Raw genomic sequence first — 22,500 nt, 5'->3', positions numbered from 1 at the left:
TGTTTTGTTTCGATTTTTTTTTTTCATTGCTCAATAGACAAGGCTTCTGGTTCACAAAGGTTGATTTTAAATATGCACGATGCTTGATTTATTTACAAGTCAGTCTAATATAAGTTGTCAATTTGTCGTGAAATATTTTGATAGATTAGGCTAGATATTTACCAGGAAAAGCAAAATGAGCAAACACGTTTGAAGGTGTATTCAACCTCATTGTTGTGGTGATGGTGAATTTATTTTAATACTGCAAAAAAATTTTCAAAATAATTCTTTAAGTTTTTTTTTTAATTCACGTTTTATTTTACAGATATTAACTGTAGATCCATTTAATTTGTGTTTTCACATTTTGTTCTGTGGACTTATTTTTTTCCCATATGGATTATGTTTATGTTCGAGATTGAGAACATATTTTTTTTCTCATTGGAAACTTTGTTTAAACATTTGCTTAACCTTCCAAAAAAAAGCTAAAGAAAACAATCTTGATATATTTTTCCTTTTTTTTTTCTTTTTCTTTTTTTTTTTGTTATATTAAATTTATTTTCTTTCCTCTTTTGATCTTTAAAAAAGAAAGATAAATTTCAACATAGTTTTATGATTTTATCGTGTATGTTTTGACTATATTAATATAGAGATTTTTAGGATACATTGAGACTCTGACGTCATCAAAGAAAACACGACCATTGATTTCCCAACAAAGCAGTATAGACGGGGAACCTACTGATATTTCAACTAGTGGGTGAGTTTTACAACATAGGTTGATATCTTTTTTTTTTTTTTTAGTTTTAAAGTTTATAAATATAATATGCTCTCTAAATAATATAAATACCCAAAATAGGTTGATAATAATAAATAATAATAATAATAATAATAATAATAATATAATAATAATAATAATATAATAATAATAATAATAATAATAATAATAATAATAATAATATTTTTATTGCATCCCAAAAGGAAATTTTTTATTTGTTTATTTATTTATTTTTGTTTTTTTTATTTTTATTTTTATTATTATTATTCTTTTTTTTTTTTTTTTTGCAAGATAGTTGTTTTTTTTTGTTTTTTTTTTAGTTTTAAAGTTTATAAACAAAATATGCCCTCTACGTAATATAAATACCCAATCAATATTCATTATTCTCTCTTTTTTATTTTCTTGTCCCCTCACTTTGAATAGAAGGGAAAATTAGTCATCAAATAGTAGTGAATAATGTTTATTGTTGGAAATACGAATTTAATTTGTGAAAAAATAATGAACATAAACAGATCATATTGTCTTTTCTTGTAATACTACTTAAATTTTAAGCAATGGGTGAATTAATTTATTAAACTAGCTTTAGCAATCTTATTGCGATTCAATCTGTTATACTATAAACAATTTTCTGTTGGTAATATTACTGCATATCTATTATAACAATACAACTAAATGCAACAGATTAATAAACAAAGAAAGATAAAGTCTGGCATGAACTGAATTGGAATAAGCTTTAAAAAAAATAAGGTAGATAAAATAATAATGATAATAATAAAAATAATAATAATAATAAATAATAATAAAATAATAATAATAATAATAATAATAATATATGATGATGATGATGATGATATGATGATGATGATGATGATGATGATGATGATGATGAATGATGATGATGATGATGATGATGATGATGATGAAATGATGATGATGATGATGATGATGATGATGATGATGATGATGATGATGAGGTGATGAGATGATGATGATGATGATGATGATGATGATGATGATAATGATAATAATAATAATAATAATAATAATAATAATAAATAATAATAATATAATAATAGTAATAATAATAATGATAATAATAATGATAATAATAATGATAATAATAATGATAATAATAATAATGATAATAATAATAATAATAATAATAATAATAATAATAATAATAATAATAATAATAATAATAATAATAATAATAATGATAATAATAATAATAATGATAATAATAATAATAATAATAATGATAATAATAATAATAATGATAATAATAATAATAATAATAATAATAATAATAATAATAATAATAATAATAATAATAATAATAATAATAATAATAATAATGATAAATGTACATTTATATAACGCTTATGCTGAAGCTTCGAAGATAAAAACAGATAAAACTAATCAAATATATAAATGTGGATATTCTTGGAAACCTTTTGATAGATATGCACAATAATACTTGGCCAGAGGTAGAGTCGAAAGAAAGGAAATAAGAGTGAGGGATGAATTAAATTGTTGTAGAATTTTCATAATATGTAAACCCAACATTGAAATGTATAAAATGTATTGACATACAGTTAGGGAATGAAATTGCTGTGGATTATCACAGGTATTCTGATTATGGATCACATCAATGCTGTCTTCAAAATCCATCTCTACCTCAATTAGATCCACTGACCTTCTCGGGGAGTCTCCAGTTTCTAAATTTGAACCAGCAGCATCAGGAACTCCCAAAAAGTGCAAGACAGACGTCAAGGGTAAGAACTCTTTTGTTTGCCGACAGATTCAATCTCAGATTTCATAATACATTTTCTTATTGATGAGACAATCATACGTTTTATTTTTTGATTCCATTTTGTTGGAATGTCAATTTCATTTTGTAAAACTTGCATAGTTAGTGTGTGCGACTGTTGTGTGTGTCTGTTTGGCTCGGTACGAGTGTGTTTATGGTTTGATAAGTATATTGTAAAGCACTTTGAGGCTTTGGCGTTTAGCGCTATAAAAGAACACTTTATTATTGTTATTATTATTACAGTGCAAGCCACTTAATTGGAATAGCACTGCTACGCAGAAATCACTCAAATTTAGCGGCATTCCAACTACAGGAGGACTGAAATCATCATCAGTGAGGTGCACAAGAACCTAAACTGGTCACTATTTATTACATGAAAGATGCACAATATAAAAATCCAAAGTCCTCTTTAAGGCCCACAGTCACGAATTAATGCTCATCTTATCACATTTTTCCCCAAGCACCATCTGGATATGGAATTCTCTGCCCGAAAATATCAAAGAAATTAATGACCAAATTTAATTTGACAGAAAAATTGATAAAAATCGAAATAAACATAGGAACGTTCATTTGTTATCACACAATTACATTTTTTGTAAACTGAGGAATCATATTGTTTTTATCATCCTATTTTGCAGATCATGGTATCATTATATTATCAGAACACAAAAATCTGTTCAGAGGATTTCATTGTTTGCAGATCGAATTTTATTGTAAATTTGGGTTTGGAGGACCTACTTACAAAATTTAAACATAAAGGAACAGAAAAGAAAAATGTATATTTACTTCCAAGGTGCTATCTTCATACTGTTTCACTGTATAATTGGTCTGAAATTTGATTAGCGTACAGATTCATCGATTCATCCTTTGTCTTTCTTTATGCAGGGCCATACACACGGAGTGTACCGATTCATCCTTTTTCTTTCTTTATGCAGGGCCATACACACGGAGCGTATCGATTCATCCTTTTTCTTTCTTTATGCAGGGCCATACACACGGAGGATGCAGCACGCAAGGACTCGTATGTTTGGAAGTGTCAAGTTTACCTCAGATCAAGTATGGTCACCTGATATTAGTACAGGTAAGGAACTCAACCATGTATTGTACATATGAAATGATTTTTTTGTAAAACCTCATTATACCACTTCCCCCCTCCCTTCATCATCACCATCACTATCATATCTCTACTCCAACTTTACTTAGAAATCTGGGTTTGTTATTTTTTTTTTTTGTTGCCACAAAGGGATTTTTTTCCCCTGTAAAACTGTGTAGAATCTTGTTGAATCGCACCCATTAAATCTTTGACGAGCAATTTTTACACCTATAAAACAGCACGTCAACAAAAAGTGCCGTGCGATTCTTATAGTCAACAAAAATCGTGAATGGACAATGTTTACAATTTTGACATATCATGCAAGTTTAAAGATAATAAATCTGCACCCATCACCATATAAATCATAACACATTTATCATATGAGGTGCAGCCATCACCATAAATCTTATAACACATTTGTCATACTACTCAAATCCTTATCATTCTAACCATTCATTCTTTTTGACGTTATTGTGTTTATGAAAAAAAAAAAACCGAGTTGAAATAGTGTTAGGCAGGCACCAATGTCTGTTATATATGTTATATCCGACTGGTGGATGTTGTGAGTAATTTGCCTAAATGCATAGCATCAATCATTGTGTTCCTTGCCAAAACTATACCAAAGTCCCAAATATGATGATAGACTGGTTTTTATTGTATTTTGTCCTAAATTGACGTTAGCTTCTTATTTTCCTACTTATCATCCTCCCCTTCACCTTTTCTTCTTCTTCTTCTTCTTCTTCTTCTTCTTCTTCTTCTTCTTCTTCTTCTTCTTCTTCTCCTTCTTCTTCTTCTTCTCTTCTTCTCCTCTCCTCCTCCTCCTCCTCCTCCTCTCTCCTCCTCCTCCTCTCTCTCCTCCTCCTCCTCCTCCTCCTCCTCCCTCCTCCTCCTCTCTCTTCTTCTTCTTCTTCTTCTTCTTCTTTTCTTCTCTTCTTCTTCTTCTTCTTCTTCTTCTTCTTCTTCTTCTTCTTCTTCTTCTTCTTCTTCTTCTTCTTCTTCTACTTCTTCATTGGGTTCACAGCGATTTTTCTTGACATGCAATGAGATGGGTCATTGATTTTGTGATTTTTATTTTTACAGTACATGTTTAGCAACTAACTTAGGATTAATTGGAATATATATATTATATATATATATTATATTATATATATATTATATATATATTATATATATTATATATATATATATATATATATAATAAACATTTGAAATATAATTAAGATAGTTTGACTTCTACAACATTGTTATCGAGCGTTGCTCTCATATATATATATAAATAAATTATAAAAACAAAAACCATGAAATAATAGTGCTCAACTTTTTGATAAAAGGAGCTATTTATAAACATTTCAAAGATAATTATGATTGTTTGACTTCTACAACGTTATATCAAGTGTTGATCATCTTGTATGTGTTTGATCATACTGCTGGAGCAACGCTTGATACAACGTTGTAGAAGTCAAACAATCATGATTATCTTTCAAATGTTTATATATATATATATATAATATATATATATATATATATATATATATAATTATATATATATATATATATGTATGTGTATATATAATATGTGTGTGTTACCCATTTTGACTTGTCACTAGTTGTCACTGTCATAGACTACCATGGAGGAATTGAAACAGGTGGTAAAGATGAAAACTAAAGCAATTGCTACAATTCTGCTTAGGCCAAAAAGGACTGCTTTTACTTTTAGAATAATGAAATAGTCAAAATTGTATTTGTTTGATCATACTGCTGGTGATTTTGCTTGGCAGAAATCAAATGATTGCCCCACCCCCCTATAAAAAAAAGATAATTTTTAAAGAAAGGTTTGTAGAGTGATAGCTTTTGCTACCTTGCTCGTTCTGATGATTTTTAAAGATTGCTTTTGTATCGTCTCTCCCAAGAGCTTAAAAGTGCTTTTGTATTCCCGTGCAGACCGAATCATTAGGAAGACTAGAACTGTTGGTGAGCATACAGTTACACTAAGAATTGTGTGTGGTGCAGTGGTGTTTGAATAGATTGAAGAGAAAAATAAAGTGAGTCGATGCGAGTAGATAACAGGACAACGTAAAGCAAACGTTTTCAGCCCTTAGCCTTCGTCAGGACACACAAATGTATCGTTACAAATAAATCACATTTTGTCAAACGTGAAAACAGTTGTATAGAGTGGAGGTTTGATGTGGATGCAAGAATTGAGAGGGAGAGAGAGAGAAAGGAGAGAGATAAATAGATAGATAGAGAGAGAGAGAGAGAGAGAGAGAGAGAGAGAGAGAGAGAGAGAGAGAGTGTGTGTGTGTGTGTGTTGGTGTGAGTGGTTGGTCTCATTAGTTAATGCATAGGAATTTGAGTAGTTGATAACAATGGGGGAAAATTGGAAAGAATATTTAGAGGTTTTTATTTTTTAATTTGATTTGAAGAAGACATTGCAGGAATGTGTCATTGACAAAGGTCAAGGTTTTGTGTTGTTCCCTTCTATATACGAATCACATCTACTTACTTTATTTTTCTATCCATCCTATTGGTGCCTTTGGGCACCTCTAGCTTTTCAAATAATTTTGACATCACTAACACACCAATTACTGTGTGCTGAGGAATTGATGACGATTTCCTTATTCACTTTGTTGTTAAAATGCATTATCACTTATTATGAATATGTGAAATGGTTGGAGAATCCGTCGGTGCTGGGGATTGTCTGCCCCTACTTTTGGAATCGAGTCGGTGAAAACAAAATGTACAAAAATGAATATAACAGAGTCAAAAAAGAACAAAATACTAAACATGGCATGTTTTGGGCTCAAAATCCTTTTTCAGTCAATAAGAAAAACAGTGAGAGAAGTCCAGTCATGTTGAGTCAGGAAATGTGATGGTGAAAAGCAAACAACAGATTGTACATATAATTGCTGTGAAAAGAAGCAGTGCTGATTTTGTTATTGACCAAAAGTGGAGTCTGAGCCCAAAATGTTATTTGTTTAATATGTTTTTCATTGAAGCTGTTAGGTTCATTTTTGTACTTTACTTTTTACTCCTGGACTTAGGTGGATGGGGGGGGGGGGGGGGGGGGGGGTAGGGGGTGGAGAGAAAGGGGGATCAATATAAATTGACCTCCTCTTATCTCGTCTAACTTTTTTAGGTCTATTACATTGGTCTTGTCTATTTATGTCCTGATTTTTTAGTGAGACCATTAAAGTTTCGTACCTAACAATAATTGCCTATTTGGACAATAAATATTATTATTATTATTATTATTATTATTATTATTATTATTATTATTATTATTGTTATTATTTTATTATTATTATTATATACTAAATTTGGTCTTCTGCCTAAAGACACAGATCGATCTGTCTTTGGATTTGAGCTGAATATTTATTTTTTCTTAACAATAAGAGATGTGATTCTGAGATAGATACACTGATAACATATTTTCTTCAAGCTACTTCTAATTCCATTTTGAACTTGTCCCTTTGCTTATTAATTATTTGTTTTTTTCTTGGACACTTGTAAAATAATGCTGGGACTATCCCGTTACTTTCTGTTTTACTTGTATTGTCTGATGAGGTAAACGACTTCTGATTATATGAAATGGATTTGATTGTCTGTTCCAAGTCAGGCAATTTAGTTGTTGACTACGACCGATCTGCTATGTGTGGTCCACATGTTTCATGTTTTTTTTTGGTTTTGTTTTTTACCTCAGGCATGGGAGACACCCAATGTTTGTCGTCACTTTGCCAATTTAGATTTATCTCCGTCTTTTAAATACGACAATAAACAGGTATAGGGATATTGACCTTTAACAAAAAAAAATAAAAAATAGTAAATCAAAAACCAAAAAACCCAGTAAAATATAAAAAAAAAAACAAACAAAAGAACCCCAAAAAAAACAAAAACAAAAAAAAGACAAAAACAAAACAACAACAATACATTTAAAAAAAGAAGAAAAAATAATGAATAATTAAATATAAATAAGTAGATCAATAGATAAATAAATAAATAAATAAATGTTTAAAATATTTTTAAAATGACTTGATTTTATATGACTTAATAACCCTGTACAATCTTCGATAGAGGAAGTTTCATGCTTTAAATTATAAGTCAATATTTAGTATTGGAACTGTCCTGACATGATACCGCTCTGAGATTTTGGGTCATGATGACAAGGCCTGGAGATTGTTGCTTGTTATCTAATTCCCAGTAAAATGGTATTATGTCGGTCAAAGGCTTCTATTCGCCTGACTAAATTATTTATGAAACTTTTTTTAATGCCCACATTCAATAAATATTTGAAATTGAAATTGAAAAGTAAACGGGGCCAAGATGTCTAGTACTGTATATAGTATAGTCCTAAGTTTTGCATAGTTTAATGTTTTGATGTACTGTTTTATATCTACATGAAAAGTCAAGCAATGTTATTTTGTATTTGTTGAGTGAAGAAGGAAGTCTTGTTTGAAGGGAGTTACTGTAGTCTAGTCCTCCCAAAACTAATCAGACTTACATGTTGGTGGTTTGCTGGCTGAGACACTTTCATTTGTTTGATATTCTTTTCAAGTTCTATGCCAATGTATTTATTTTTCATGATATTCGTCAATGGAATAAATTTCCATTGATATCAAAGATCCCATATTATCATTTCAACGCATTGTTTACAATACAAAGTAAATGTTGCTGCTCGAAGCTCGAAGAAGTAAATAATAATGTGAAATGGAATGTAAGCTTCAATTTAATTACAAAAACAGGTCAAATGAACGTTTCGGGTTTCCCCTTTATCAACAAAACAGGATGAATGAAACATGTTTAGTTTATTCATCTTAACTACGCCACAACCACATTATCTCATTCATCTGTGGTGTTTCATTCATCCTGTTTTGTTGATAAAGAGGAAACCCAAAACGTTCAATTGATCTGTTTTTGTAATTAAATTGAAGCTTACATTCAATTTCACATTATTAGTTATTGTTTACAATACAAGAACACCTAGAAGAACGAATGGCTTGAGAGACTGGGATTTATGTGGTGGGATAATTTTGGTATAAGATTTTAGTTGATAGCCCTCTGTGTCTTTTGTTTCTGGATATGAACTGCACTTGAAGAAAAGTTTCTGCTCTCTTTAATTTACTCCATGTTCCAAAAAATGCGATATACTTAGGAATAGCTTCATAGCCTTATTCTTGTTTCAGGCAAACTTCAAATTCTTGATTCCTAGTGTGAAGAGAGATCCGTGTACTTTTTGTTTTTGATAAAAGAATTTAGGAAAAAAAAGTATTGTATACAATAGATCACATGACTTCATTTCCTGACTTCCTTCCTATATCACACTCTATATCTGTAGCAAACAAAAGCTTTCAATTTCTTTTATACAATTTTTCAAGACTGAAAGTTGCACCTAATTCTACCCCATGCATTTTCTCTTTTATCAGAAACCAGCACCTATTTATTCGACCCGGGTGATAAAGATCATCGTATGATATTATCTAATTTTTCATCAATTAGTGCTTTTTAATTGTTGTTCAAAAATTGTAATTTTATCATAATAATGGATTGACTCTTGCTTTTTATTTTCCTTCTCATCGCCATATGATGTGTACTTTAAAAAGTCATAATTTTACATACTAATCTTCATCATAAAGGCCTCACTTATTTTGTGATTCTTCTTTCTTCCATTTTTTATTTTTCCTATTTATTATTTTACAAGTCGGATCAAATTATTTCATTTGCAGTAGAATTTTCATTTTTTATTTTTTTTATTTTTGTTGCTTGGACTAGAGATGCTGTTTTCAGTCAAAGGAAGAGCTCTGTGTGTGTGTGTGTGTGGTGCAGTGGAATTCTGCGTAGTTTGATTTCATATAAATTATATGTGTGTAATTCCGTTGTAAATAAACACACTTTCTTTTTATTGTTTTTCTTGGCTTGCTAATGCATTAGTGAGTAGAAATCTTTAAAAGTCAACAGGAACATCATGAAGCTTGAGTTAATCCTGATTTGTGACGTAAACAAAAACTATTGCTTGCTTCCTTTTGGATAGGACTTTAGAGTAATTCATAATCTTTTTTGACTCTGTTGGGTCAGTTGTGGGTTTTGGAAGTGCATTTTTCAAAACAAGGAATTGGATCGGGGTTGGTTTTTATGTGCATATCGGTTTCCACAGATCAAAACACTTTAACTCCTCTCCTTACCGGACATTTTCAAGGTTTTTATGAAATGCGCACCCACACAAAATAAAAATGATTTTTTATGCTCAAAACTAAAAGGGAATAACAACATATATGTTCATAAAAACAAGCTCTATAACACAGAATAAAGTTCGGAGAGCTATATAAAATATTTATTTCAATTTCTTTTGATGAGCATAACTAATCGGAACAATTTTTTTGCGAGAATAATCGTGAAATTGAAATACTCTAATAAAGAAAAGAAAAAATCATGTTAGTAAATCATTAACATATACTTATTTTCATAAAAACAATTATATTCTACAAATGATAGCCAAGTTTCAAGGTAATTGGTGAAAAATTAAGAAAGTAATGATGTCTTAGATGAATACTAGTTTTTTGCAGCGAGATAACTGGATTTTAGTTCACACTCCGATTCGAAATCATTTGTAGCCCCACATTTTGAATGTAGACAATTCTATTTTACACAAATTAATTAATCAAACCTATTTAATTTGTCTGGTTATGAAAATAAAAGAAATTATTCTAAAAATCATGTCAAAGATCTAGAAAATTTGAAATAAATTTGAGTGAATTTTTCCGACAAAATGGAAACTTCTGGGTCAGCACTTGAGTAAGGATTATTTCCTGCTGATCTCAATTTCAGAATCAACTTCTGTACAATCGGTGTCACTTTCATCAGTTGATGAATATAAATCATCAGAATCTGACATGTTTTTACTATTAATTTTGACCAATCAGCTCGACAGTCCCAGCTCTGAAAACAGCTGCAGTGAAGAAAATCTTAGTTTCAAACGCTTTTATTTTAATTCGATTTGTTCGCGTTTTTCTGCCTCTAAATGTTATTTTTTTATAATCAAATGAAAAAAACAACATATTTTGTATATAAAAAATCTCAGATGGATAAACATGCATTTGGTATCGAATGGGTGGATTTGATTATATGATAAGTCAGAATAGTTTATATTTCTCTCTCTCTCTCTCTCTCTCTCTCTCTCTCTCTCTCTCTTTCTCTCTTCCCTCTCTCTCTCTCTTTCTCTCTCTCTCTCTCTCTCTCTTTCTCTCTCTCTCTCTCCTCTCTTCTCTCTCTCTCTCTCTCTCACTCTCTCTCTCTCCCTCTCTCTCTCACTCTCTCTCTCTCTCTCTCTTCCCTCTTTCTCTCTCTCTTTCTCTCTCTCTCTCTCTCTCTCTCTCTCTCTCTCTCTCTCTTCTCTCTCTCTCTCTGTCTTTCTCTCTCTCTCTCCCTCTCTCTCTCTCTCTCTCTCTCTCTCTCTCTCTCTCTCTCTCTCTCTCTCTCTCTCTCTCTCCCCATCCCTAACTGCCACCGTCTGTTCATCTTTTTAAAAAATTCATATTTTTGTTTTCATTTCTACTGAGATATTTCTTGATGACTTAATGTCACACATCACTATGGATACGATGGCAATCCACTACCCTCCACCAGTTGCCAGGCAACAATAATATCACTTTGCCATGCTAGCTGCCTCTTGTTCACCCAGCATTGAATTGTATAGCTGAGTCTAATTGTGATGCTGTGTGCGTGATGGACGAATGTTTCCTTCAAAATATATGAAGCAATTTTTCCCCATCCTTTTCAACCAATAGAATGAAGTGTTCCACAAAGTCCCGAGAGTAAGATAAAAATCTTTAAATATATATATATATATATATATATATATATATATATATATATATAATATATATATATATATATATATATATATATATATATATATATATAATATATATATAATGTGAGGAGTGGAGTGGTCTGGCCGTCAGGGCATAGGTTATGGAGGGAAGTGAGTATAGAAGATGGGATTAAATTAAATTCAGCTCTTTTCGCTTCATTGCTCTAAACCCTGCAACAACGTCTGTTTAGCAATCAGAAAGTTTGAGGTTCAATCCCCTAGTAGAATTGTTTTTTTTTTTTTTTTTTTTTTTAGGATGGTTTTTCTTTTATTGTTTTGGCTACCGTCTCTTGCATTGTTCCTTGTATCGCTGATCTTTCTTTGCCAACGATGGCTTTGAATTCAAAGTGATATGTGGTCAATGATGACTGCAGTTGGAAAAAAACAAACAAACAAAACTATACATACAACTAAAAACAAACAGATCCTGTTGTTGTTTCCTTGGTAAAGGAAATGTTTTGATCGGATGAATTGATTTGATGTGATTAATTCTGTAAAAGTTTTAAGGGGTGAGATATCAATAATATTGGCAAAATTATCAATTAAAAAAAAAAATTCATTCATTTGATATGACTTTTGTCGTGTAAATTGATTTATTTTTTGTAACTTTTCAAAAAAAAAAAAACAAACAAAAAAACAAAAAAACTATTGTGTAAGTTGTGTATTCTTGCCCAATTTTCTTCGTATAATAAGGACATTTTGGACAAATATTATTAATTTTCTCATAAGATTATTTATGGGCATTCCTTCACAAAGGTACATAAATCTCTGGAATGCCCAACATATTCCTTCAACATTTCCCAGTCTGGGTGTTCTTGATGTCATTCAGTTGTGGCAATGATTATGTGCCCATGTGTGTGTGTGTCTCCATGATATCCAATTACCACGAAATGGCCATCAAATAACTTTTTTTTTTGGGGGGGGGGGGAATACTTTTTTTTTTTTTTTCAATTTTGATATGGTGCAGTAACTTTAGCTTTGGAATACAAGTTCTATTGGTTACTAAACTTGCGATATAATTTTCGTTTTTTGACCAGGTTTTTTAAAATGTTTGTATCATGCATCTAATGCTTCAATATAATACATTACCATTTTAACAATTTTATCAAGAATGTTGCTGCGATTCTTGTATCCTCACCTGCCATCATTGATTTTACAGTTTTCAATATCGAATTTTTAGGTTTTATTGAACAATACCAATATGATATTATGCTTGACTTGATATCGATGTGTGCTTTGATGACAATTACAAAAATACTCATCATATTTAGAGTGTAAACTGTTGTATAAATGCTCTTCGCTTGCTTTTTTTCTATTTTCTTTTTATTTCAGATAAATAATTTTTTTCTCATGTAAAATATTATATCTGTGAATAAGAGAACCATTGTAATTATAGCTTCCAAAATTTAATTTTGAATACACATTCACAATTATGTGCGTATAATTTTTGACCTTTTATGTTGTCGGTTGATAATTCTATGACGTAGGAATTCCAACAAGCAGTGGGAATACTGAGAGCTTTAAGAATAGTTGTAATGTAAAGTAGAGATATTGTGTATTTTTTAATTGACTTAACAATGTTAGATCTGTTCTAAAACGTATTCCTTACACAAGAATGAGACCGCTTGCCCACATAAAAAAAACAAACTAAAAAAAACTTGAGCTTTCATATAGAGCAATATCCACTAAACGTGCTCAAAGTGCTTTACAAAGGGTCCCTGACCAGCAGCAACACGTAACGTATAGAACGAGACATGATGCCTGCTGGTAGGCGATATTACTAATTTTTCGGACATAGACAACTCTGTTAACGGCCAGGTACTCATTTTACACCTGAGTACGGTGAGAGAATGTGAGTAAAGAGTCTTTTCCAAGGACTCAACTATGCGCCGAGTGCGAGGCTCGAACCCAGGACCTTCCGATCCGAAAACGAGTGTCATACCACTAGACCACATAGCCGCACATACCAGTCAATACTCTTTGTTTTATCAAAAGATTCTTTCTCTCACTGCCTTTTATTTTCCACGTTTGACAAAACAATAAAAACCTACAAGATAAAAAAAATGGATTATAAAAAAAAAAATAATAAATAATAATAATAATAATACACATTTATACAGTGCTCATTCTCATGTAAAACACAAGCTCTGGGCGCTTTACTATATACTATGAATTATCAATTCTGAAATATAAATAAATAAATAAACAATAATAACAATAATAATAATGATAATAATAATAATAATAATAATAATAATAATAATAATAATAATAATAATAATAATAATAATAATAATAATAATAATAATAATAATAATAATAATGTTAATAATAATAATAATAATGTTAATAATAATAATAATAATAATAATAATAATAATAATAATAATAATAATAATAATAATAATAATAATAATAATAAATAATAATAATCATAAATAAATAAATAAATAAAGACATAAGTAAGAATAATTTGCGACTTTAGATTATACATGGCTTCGTGAAAGGGGCCTCACAGTTCTTTCAATTGAAGTAATTTCTAAAATTCTATCCATCGCTCACCATGTATAACTCAATGTATCATGTCATAATTGTTCTATCTAGTTTTTTTTTGTCATTATCATTTTGTGTCTGATTGCATGATAAGAGGTGGTAATATCATTTGCCCCTTTATTATGTACCCTTTTCCACTTTTGTCACTATAATGGATTTTTAAATTAATTTAGTCTTGGTTTTTTTTTCATATAACATCACGTGACACATCTCTGTACTGACAAGCCACCTTATTTTTGAGATTTTAGAAGATTTTTTTTTCTTTTTTTTTTTGTTTGTTTTTGTTTTGTCTTTTGTTTATTTGTTTGTTTGTTTGTTTGTTTTCATCTAAACACTTTTTTTAATGAATGCAATTTATAGAGTATCCAGATCAAATGCACTCTGTCTATTTCACAAATTTGTTTTTATGTCTTTAAAATAAGTGAGGACATCGGTGTTGATTTCACTTCAGATTTTTTGAATACCTTGTGAATTAACACGGCCCTGAGAGAATAATTCTAGTGATATCGATATAGTTTATCTGCCATGATAAACTGAAAATTATGAAAAAGAAGATCCAAACCTAGTTCCTTTGGCTTTATGGTGTTTTATGGACGACAACTATGATGTAACTAGTCGGCCATGACTACAACTAATACTTGACCTCAACGTTCATCTTTCCTTTATATTTAATTTACTGGGCTCATTGATCGTGTGATTGAATACAATGTCCATCATTCTGGAAATCTGAGAGAATAGTCTAAGTAGGATTAACTTGTTGATCCTTTGCAATGTAACACTGTTCTCATCTATGGCCGCTGGGTGGGTTCCTGATCTCCCATAGTGGGCAGGGAGGTACTTACTGTGCTGTGCCTTCTATCCCCCTATATCTGTTTTCCAACTTTCTTTGTGTCTTTGTCTTGGAATGAGATTTACTTGATTTTGGCCTGACCCTGGCTGAGAGGGAAACAGTCAAATGTATAGTTAGTTTTAGGAGATGATATTTTTTTCCTTGTAAATTTTGTTTACATGTTATATATAATTTGTTAACATTTGAGTGTGTTCCTCTTAGTGGGGACCTGTGCTTAACGTCAGGATAAGACATTTAGGTGATCTCAAACTAATTACTTTGATGGTGTGCTCTTGGAATCTACATCTGTTTCCTATTTAAATCAATTCCCCTTTGTCTCACCTTTTCTTGAGTGCTTTAATTGTAATTCTAGAACTTTTTACTATCCCATTTTCTTCCTTTTTACTGGCGCTGATATAACCTTAGTGTGTTGCAAGCGCCGTAAAACCCTTAAAAACAATAAAAACAAAACATCTATGACCGTAGTATTATGAACCAGATGCCGATGGGGCAAACAGGAAGTCACCATCTCCAATGAGTTGGTCCACCAGTTTGTTTAGCTCCCAGATATGACAGATGATTTGAACCTGCTTATAAATCAAGAGCTACGAAGGGTGAGGGGGTTGGACATATGGTGCTCTTATTCTTTTCCTTCTTCTTCTTCAAGTACCAAGTCTGTGCCAGACATCAGTGATTATGGTACGCCATTCATCTCACTGATCAGATAACCTCAGAAAACTAATATTACTCTTCTCTTTCTTTGTCACCCAGCTGTTCAAACTATTCAAATATGTTTTTCTTGGTCTACCTTTGCTCTTTTTACCTTCTATCTTTCCTGTGAGAGCAAGATGTTCAATACATTTATGTCGATTTAGGTGCCCTAAAAATTGCATTTGTTTTTTTCTTATTGTATGAATTAATAACCTTTTAGTTTCAGCTTGCTCTAATACTTCTTCATTGGTTTTCTTCTCTGTCCATGAGATTCTTAACATCCTTCTAAGAAACCACATTTCTGCTGCCTCCAGTTTCTTTCTAATGTCTTCTGTAATTGTCCGGCTTTCGCAGCCATATAATAATACTGACCATACATAGGCCTTCAAAACCCTATGTTTTGTTGTCATTGAGATATTGTGGTTTTTAAAAATTAGACTCATTTTATTAAAACTATCTTTAGCTATTGCAATTGTTCGTTTTATTTCTTTTCCTTCCGAAGCATGCCTTTATCAAGAGGATCTAGGGTCCAGGGTGGTTGGGCACTTGCCTCACATTTCAGGGGACTGCTATCGATCCAGGGTATAATCAAGGTTCTGACCAGTAGTGACTGGATAACTGGATGTGTAGATGTTGTGGAAGTTACTTTACGATGGACAAACATCTATCTAAATGGTAGCAAGCATTTGTTGCCAGTGTGTTTAGTGCTGCAGGAAATGGGATAAAATCGCTTGTGGAAGTTACTTTTCGATGGACAAACATCTATCTTATCTAAATGGTAGCAAGCATTTGTTGCCAGCGCGTTTAGTGCTGCAGGAAATGGGATAACATCGCTTGTGGAAGTTACTTTACGATGGACAAACATAATATCTAAATGGTAGCAAGCATTTGTTGCCAGCGCGTTTAGTGCTGCAGGAACTGGGATAACATCGGGCGTCATGGGCAAAACAACACTGAAGGACAATTTATTTAGAGGAATGTCCGTAGGATGTGAAGATGCAAAATACTCAAATTCATTCAGAATTTTCTCCCCCCCTCCCCCCCTTTTTTCCCCCAACCCCTCAGCATAATACCAGAGATAATGGTGCATATTTTAAGTATTTCAATAATTTAATTCAATTTTTATTCAACCAATAATATTTCAGCTGTGGACTGGAAATCCCTAACGTTCCCCGCTGCCCTTCCCATAACAACTGACTTCTTGCCTTGGAGCCAGCTGGAAAAAGACTACTTTGTGTGGGAGTACAGTCTTATTCCTGAGGACGTCAGTGCCGACAATGCAGCTTCCTGGTCAAGGTGATAAAGTCAAATGACTAATTTGAATTATTTGAAAAGGGTGTGTTAGAGAGAGAGAGAGAGAGAGAGAGAGAGAGAGAGAGAGAGAGAGAGAGAGAGAGAGAGAGAGAGAGAGAGAGATTAGATTAGATTAGATATATAGATAGATAGATAGATAGATAGATAGATAGATAGATAGATAGATAGATAGATAGATAGATAGATAGATAGATAGATAAATAGATAGATAGATAGATAAATATGATAGATAGATAAATAGATAATAGATAGATAGATAGATAGATAGATAGATAGATAGATAGATAGATAGATAGATTAGATAATATATAGATAGATAGATAGATAGATAGATAGAATGATAGATAGATAGATAGATAGATAGATAGATAGATAGATAGATAGATATTTTCAAAGGCTACATTTTGACAAGCGTATGTATAATTCCTCATATACTGTAATCTTTAGCACATTGAAAAGTCAATATTCAGTTTAGTCTCAGTAGCTGAATGATAATGCATTTGTTGAAAATGTGATTTTGATTAATCTGCCAAATTTGCATACTATTCTTTATAAATAACTGTTTGGGATGATTGTTGATCCAGCTACCACTACAACCACCGCCGCCACATCATCATCTCTACCAGAACTAATACAATCATCACATTATCATCACTACCACCATCACAACAGCCACCACCACATCACCCATAACAACTGCTACTAAAATCACCACCAAATGTTAATACCGATATACCAGTGATAACAATACATCGTTAAATATCTCAAGACATGTTGGTTTACTCTTGCTAATTTGCTGTTTTGTTTAGGATGGCATCCTTTGATGAGAAAACCATCCAGTTCTATAGACGACCTCCTCTGACTACTAAAGAAGCATTCATGGAGCTGTTGTCACAGAGAATTGGTTTGGTAGGGTGAAAACTTCACGGTTTATTACATACCATATTAACTCACTCAACCCTAGCACGGACTGTATTCCTAGTTTACCTGGATTAATTTTACCCCATGCTTATTTATTTCATTTTTCTGAGACAAATTATAGGCGCAGTATCAAAGCTAATGTTTTTAGTTTTTGCATGTTAATGATAGTTGAATAAAACTATCTATGTTAGATGCTCATTTTTAATACATTTTTCCAATTTTGAAAAGTAGTTAAAATCTCTAGGATTGAGTGAGTTAATTTAAGGATTACAATATATTTAGTGAAAATAACAAGGATTTTTGTCCAATTAAAATTTGTGGAGAAATCCTTAATTACAATGATAATTGTTAATCAAATAGAAAAAGTTGTCATTATGTTTAAAACAGTTGGACCAGTTGGACCAAAAACTTTCGAGAGAAAATAAGTAGGAGTGAAATATCTGTTCAATGTTATAGTTATCATATAACGTTACAACAATTGTAACTAAATGACAAATTGCCATATTTATGGACAATAAAGCTCTATTATTATTATTATTATTATTATTATTATTATTATTATTATTATTATTATTATTATTATTATTATTATTATTATTATTATTATTATTATTATTATTTAAATCATGGTGGGGGATACTGAAGATTAATGTTTGATATAATCTTTGAAATGTGTGCATTTACATAGTCTTGCCTCACCCACCTATTCTACCATTAGACAAATCTTAAAATTGAGATGCATTTTATGGCCTCACCATCTAAACCTCGTTTTACAGCCAATAACAGCCAATGAGAACTGATTTTAAAGTCAAAATTATTTGATATCTGAAATTCTAGTTGTGTTTTCAGGTAAAAAAAAAACCCCTAGAATAAAATCATTTTATTCACAACTCTTCGAGTCTTTCAAATCAAATGTTATAGTCAATCCCACAACCTGTGCAATCTTGTTGACGTGTATATCTTGACAACCTTCTGATGGATTTTAATGATAATGGGAGCGATCTATATTCATGTTTTCGTCCAACCGAGTCATCAATCACGTGATTTGTTGCTGTCCAACGATTGGACATTTCTGAACAAATGTAAACACGCTGCTTTGTTTATGAAAGTTGTAAACATACCCATGTGTCAAGCTAAACACAATGACCAATCGTAATGTTAGATATTTCAAAATCTGTGAACACTTTTCACTATGTAGGTCACTTTGAGCATATCTTGCAATGTGACCAATGACCTCGAGCACATGGAAAGTTAATATAGATCATGCCCATGGGCTCAAACACTAGATTTGTTAGAGATGTTAAGCCGATTTTTTTTTTTTTTCATCGGTTAAAATACCATAGTTTGGGATTTTTCCTCTTTATGGTATATTACAAACGAAGGGTCTGGGATGAGGGATAGTATACACAGTGAATTCTAATGATAATAATAATAATAATAATGATAGATATTTATTGTCCATAAATATGGCAATTTGTCATTTAGTTACACTTGTTATAACGTTATATGATAACTATAACATTGAACAGATATTTCACTCCTACTTATTTTCTCTCTCTCTCTCTCTCTCTCTCTCTCTCTCTCTCTCTCTCTCTCTCTCTCTCTCTCTCTCTCTTTCTCTCTCTCCCTCTCTCTCTCTCTCTCTCTCTCTCTCTCTCTCTCTCTCTCTCTCTCTCTCTCTCTCTCTCTCTCTCTCTCTCGCGCGCGTTCGATATACACAACATAAACATATTCATTTCATTTTCAATTCATTACAGTCACTGAACTCGCCCACAGGGTGACCAGGGGGATCATTGTCTGGATATTTGATTTCCTCCAAAATGTCAAGTTTAATAAACCTTTAATAATCATCACATTATGTAGCAAATAGAATGTTGTTTAAAAATAAAATATACTATATAATACGGATACAGCTATATTAGACATGTCTGTTTAATGTACCAAAGAAGATTGTATTCAAAACAATTTCTAGTTGAATTTTTATAAACGATGTTATTAATGTTATCATGGTTATTCTTTTCATTAGGGTTTTCAGTTAGTTACAAAGAAAAAACGACCCCCACAATCTGTGGACGTGTCTGGCAGTCACAATTCATCTGGTGCTATCATCAAGTCAAGGATGTGGAATGAGGTAAGTTGAGTTCGATGCTTTTCATCAAAGAGTCATTGAAACTGAGGTGTGTGGAGAACTGCAGAACTCATGCACATCAATATGGAAATTAAACTGAGGTTATTGTTTGTCACCATTCAGAAAAATAAAATATGTCAGATGAAGTTTTCTCCAGACATTTGATTTATAACAAACGAAAAACAGCTAATTTCAGTGTTGAGGTGAAATTTGCATGTCCATCACAAAATGACTGACGGGTGATTTAGACAGTTTTTTTGGCAGCATTGGCAACAGCGTCACAAACACAACAAAATTCCCCTGAAAAAACTCAAAACCAAGCCCTACGCATCATTACTGGTGCCATGAGATCAACACCAATCAGCAAAATGCGAGATGTCACAAAAGCATGAAACTGACACTGTCACCAGTCTGCTCATGTGGTGATTAGGAGGAAGATGCAGAGCATATACTACAGTGATGCAGAAAATACACAACCCGTAGAGAAGAGATATGGCCCTCTGCAACTTCTCTACATAAAAATCTTTTCAGCCCGGTAGAAGAACTCAAAAAGAAGAGTACCTTCATCTTCAAAACAGATCTCCAGATATAAAGGCATATGAGAAGAAAACAAAATGACTGAATGGTAATACGCTTCAATAGTCGTAACGTCACTTCCCTCTTAATGACGCATGGTAACTTAGTAACTGGCTCTAAACTATCGGAACAATAGCGGACGCCCTTATGAAATATTTCTCCGATGAGCATAAAAGCGTATCCAGAGGAAATTAATATTATAAATCTGATCATGTTTTGACTTTTACACATTCTGATCACAAGACATATGAAAAGTTCTAGCATGAAGAATAAAAAGTACCGATTTTCTTTGTTTAGAACCACTATGGCCACCGTTGCTGGGCGACGTGACATCAGACTATTGAATCCAATTGAGATAGTTTTCTTGGCAGCAAAGCAACATAGGCATTCGACAAAAGACTGTAACACCCACATAAATCCAAACAATCATTGCATTATTGTGCGGCTATTATTAGGTCTAGTGGTATGACACTCGCTTTTGGATCGGAAGGTCCTGGGTTCGAGACTCGCTTGGCGCATAGTTGAGTCCTTGGAAAAGATTCTTTACTCACATTCTTTCACCGTACTCAGGTGTAAAATGAGGACCTGGCTGTTTACAGCGTTGTCTCTGTCCGAAAAAAAAAAAATTATACCATCGCCTAACAGGCGTCATGTCCCGTCCTAAATGTTAAATGTTACTGTTGGCCAGGGACCCCTTGTAAGCGCTTTGAGCACATTTAGTGGATATTGCTCTATATAAAGGCTCAATGATGTATGTCAATATGTTTATAATTGAATTGAAAAAGCAAAAAACATGTGAAATGTCAGTATTGTGCCTTACATCATGTTATGTAGAATTCATGGGTTGGAATGTGTAAAAAGCTCTTACACAAGACTGGACTAACCAAGGCATCAGCTGCTGTGCAACACTGCAGAGTGAACGAGGTCAAGGTGACTTACTCAAGGCTATACAACAGGATGGGGAGTCAAACTCGGTACTTTTTGAGTCTGAAGCAAAGACTAAACCACTGAACCATGTGGCCTCCTGTTGGTTGATTGGTGCAGATTTGTTTTTAAAATGCATTATCATTTTTAATGATAAATATTTATCTGTATGGTATGGTAGGCACTGAAGAAACCAATGGTCTGGTTGTATTTCAGCGGCGTCCTCATTGGGCACGGACCCATGTCAGTCGGGCCTTGAAATCGTTTAGGTGTGGTGCCATGATGACCAGTTTATCCAGCCCATTCCACTCTGAGATAGTATATAATATGAATATATATATATATAATGATATATGAATATGCGTACTTTGAATGGTATTTTGTAGTTTATTTGATGCAAGCATCCTTCATCTTTTTGCAGGAAGAGGAACACATATTGAGCATCGGCCGCATTTACCACAAGTTGTCTTTGCAAGGACAAGATATGATTGTTGTCAAGACATATAGGCCTATGTGAGTATAAATAAATAGTCATAATGGTAAATTGAATGGGTTCTAGTTAGATATTACTGCTTTATTTGAAGCTATACTTTGAGGCTCAACAGAAATAAGAAATATGATTTTCCAATGGACATTTCAGCCACACATAAATAAAAAATATGATTTTCCAATGGACATTTCAGCCACACATAAATAAAAAATATAATTTTCCAATGGAAATTTCAGCCATCCACAGCCAGTCCTGTGTTATGAGTATCGGTACAGATTTCAAGTCCCCGATGCCTACAGTTATGACGTGTCCTGGACCAATTTCTGCAATGCCAAATTAGAGGAGTATAACTGGAATCATCTGGATCAGTACATTTGTACTCAGGGAGACTCAGAGCAAGGACTTATTGAGGTTGGTTGTATTGAAATCAAAACATCTTTTAATATACTCATAATATATTTATATACCTTGATGGGTTGAAAATAAGAACGATTGAAGATTGATTAGTCCCATGTCATAATTATTCTTCTTTATGT

General features: G+C 32.2%; 1 protein-coding gene across 14 annotated transcripts in view; it reads left to right on the top strand.

Annotated features, from left to right (window-relative positions):
• LOC144967010 (GATOR complex protein Iml1-like) overlaps positions 1-22,500 on the top strand; it is a 79,500-nt gene that overhangs the window by 29,758 nt on the left and 27,242 nt on the right. For 7 of the 14 annotated variants that reach the window (XM_078903752.1, XM_078903753.1, XM_078903748.1 and 4 more), the window contains exons 22-29: positions 627-733; positions 2,438-2,526; positions 3,547-3,642; positions 16,757-16,907; positions 17,735-17,834; positions 19,873-19,977; positions 21,896-21,987; positions 22,201-22,375. In XM_078903752.1, coding sequence (XP_078759878.1) covers positions 627-733; positions 2,438-2,526; positions 3,547-3,642; positions 16,757-16,907; positions 17,735-17,834; positions 19,873-19,977; positions 21,896-21,987; positions 22,201-22,375 — 915 coding nt within the window. Of the gene's footprint in view, positions 1-626; positions 734-2,437; positions 2,527-3,546; positions 3,643-5,261; positions 5,301-9,074; positions 9,117-16,756; positions 16,908-17,734; positions 17,835-19,872; positions 19,978-21,895; positions 21,988-22,200; positions 22,376-22,500 lie in introns of all 14 variants that reach the window. The other 7 variants (XM_078903746.1, XM_078903739.1, XM_078903743.1 and 4 more) reach the window with 2 other exon arrangements.

The sequence above is a fragment of the Berghia stephanieae genome, chromosome 3, assembly GCF_034508935.2.
Source record: "Berghia stephanieae isolate SIO BIC M18660-M18661 chromosome 3, UCSD_Bste_1.3, whole genome shotgun sequence".
Classification (NCBI taxonomy): Eukaryota; Metazoa; Mollusca; class Gastropoda; order Nudibranchia; family Aeolidiidae; genus Berghia; species Berghia stephanieae.
This window is presented reverse-complemented; position numbering and strand designations above follow the sequence as displayed.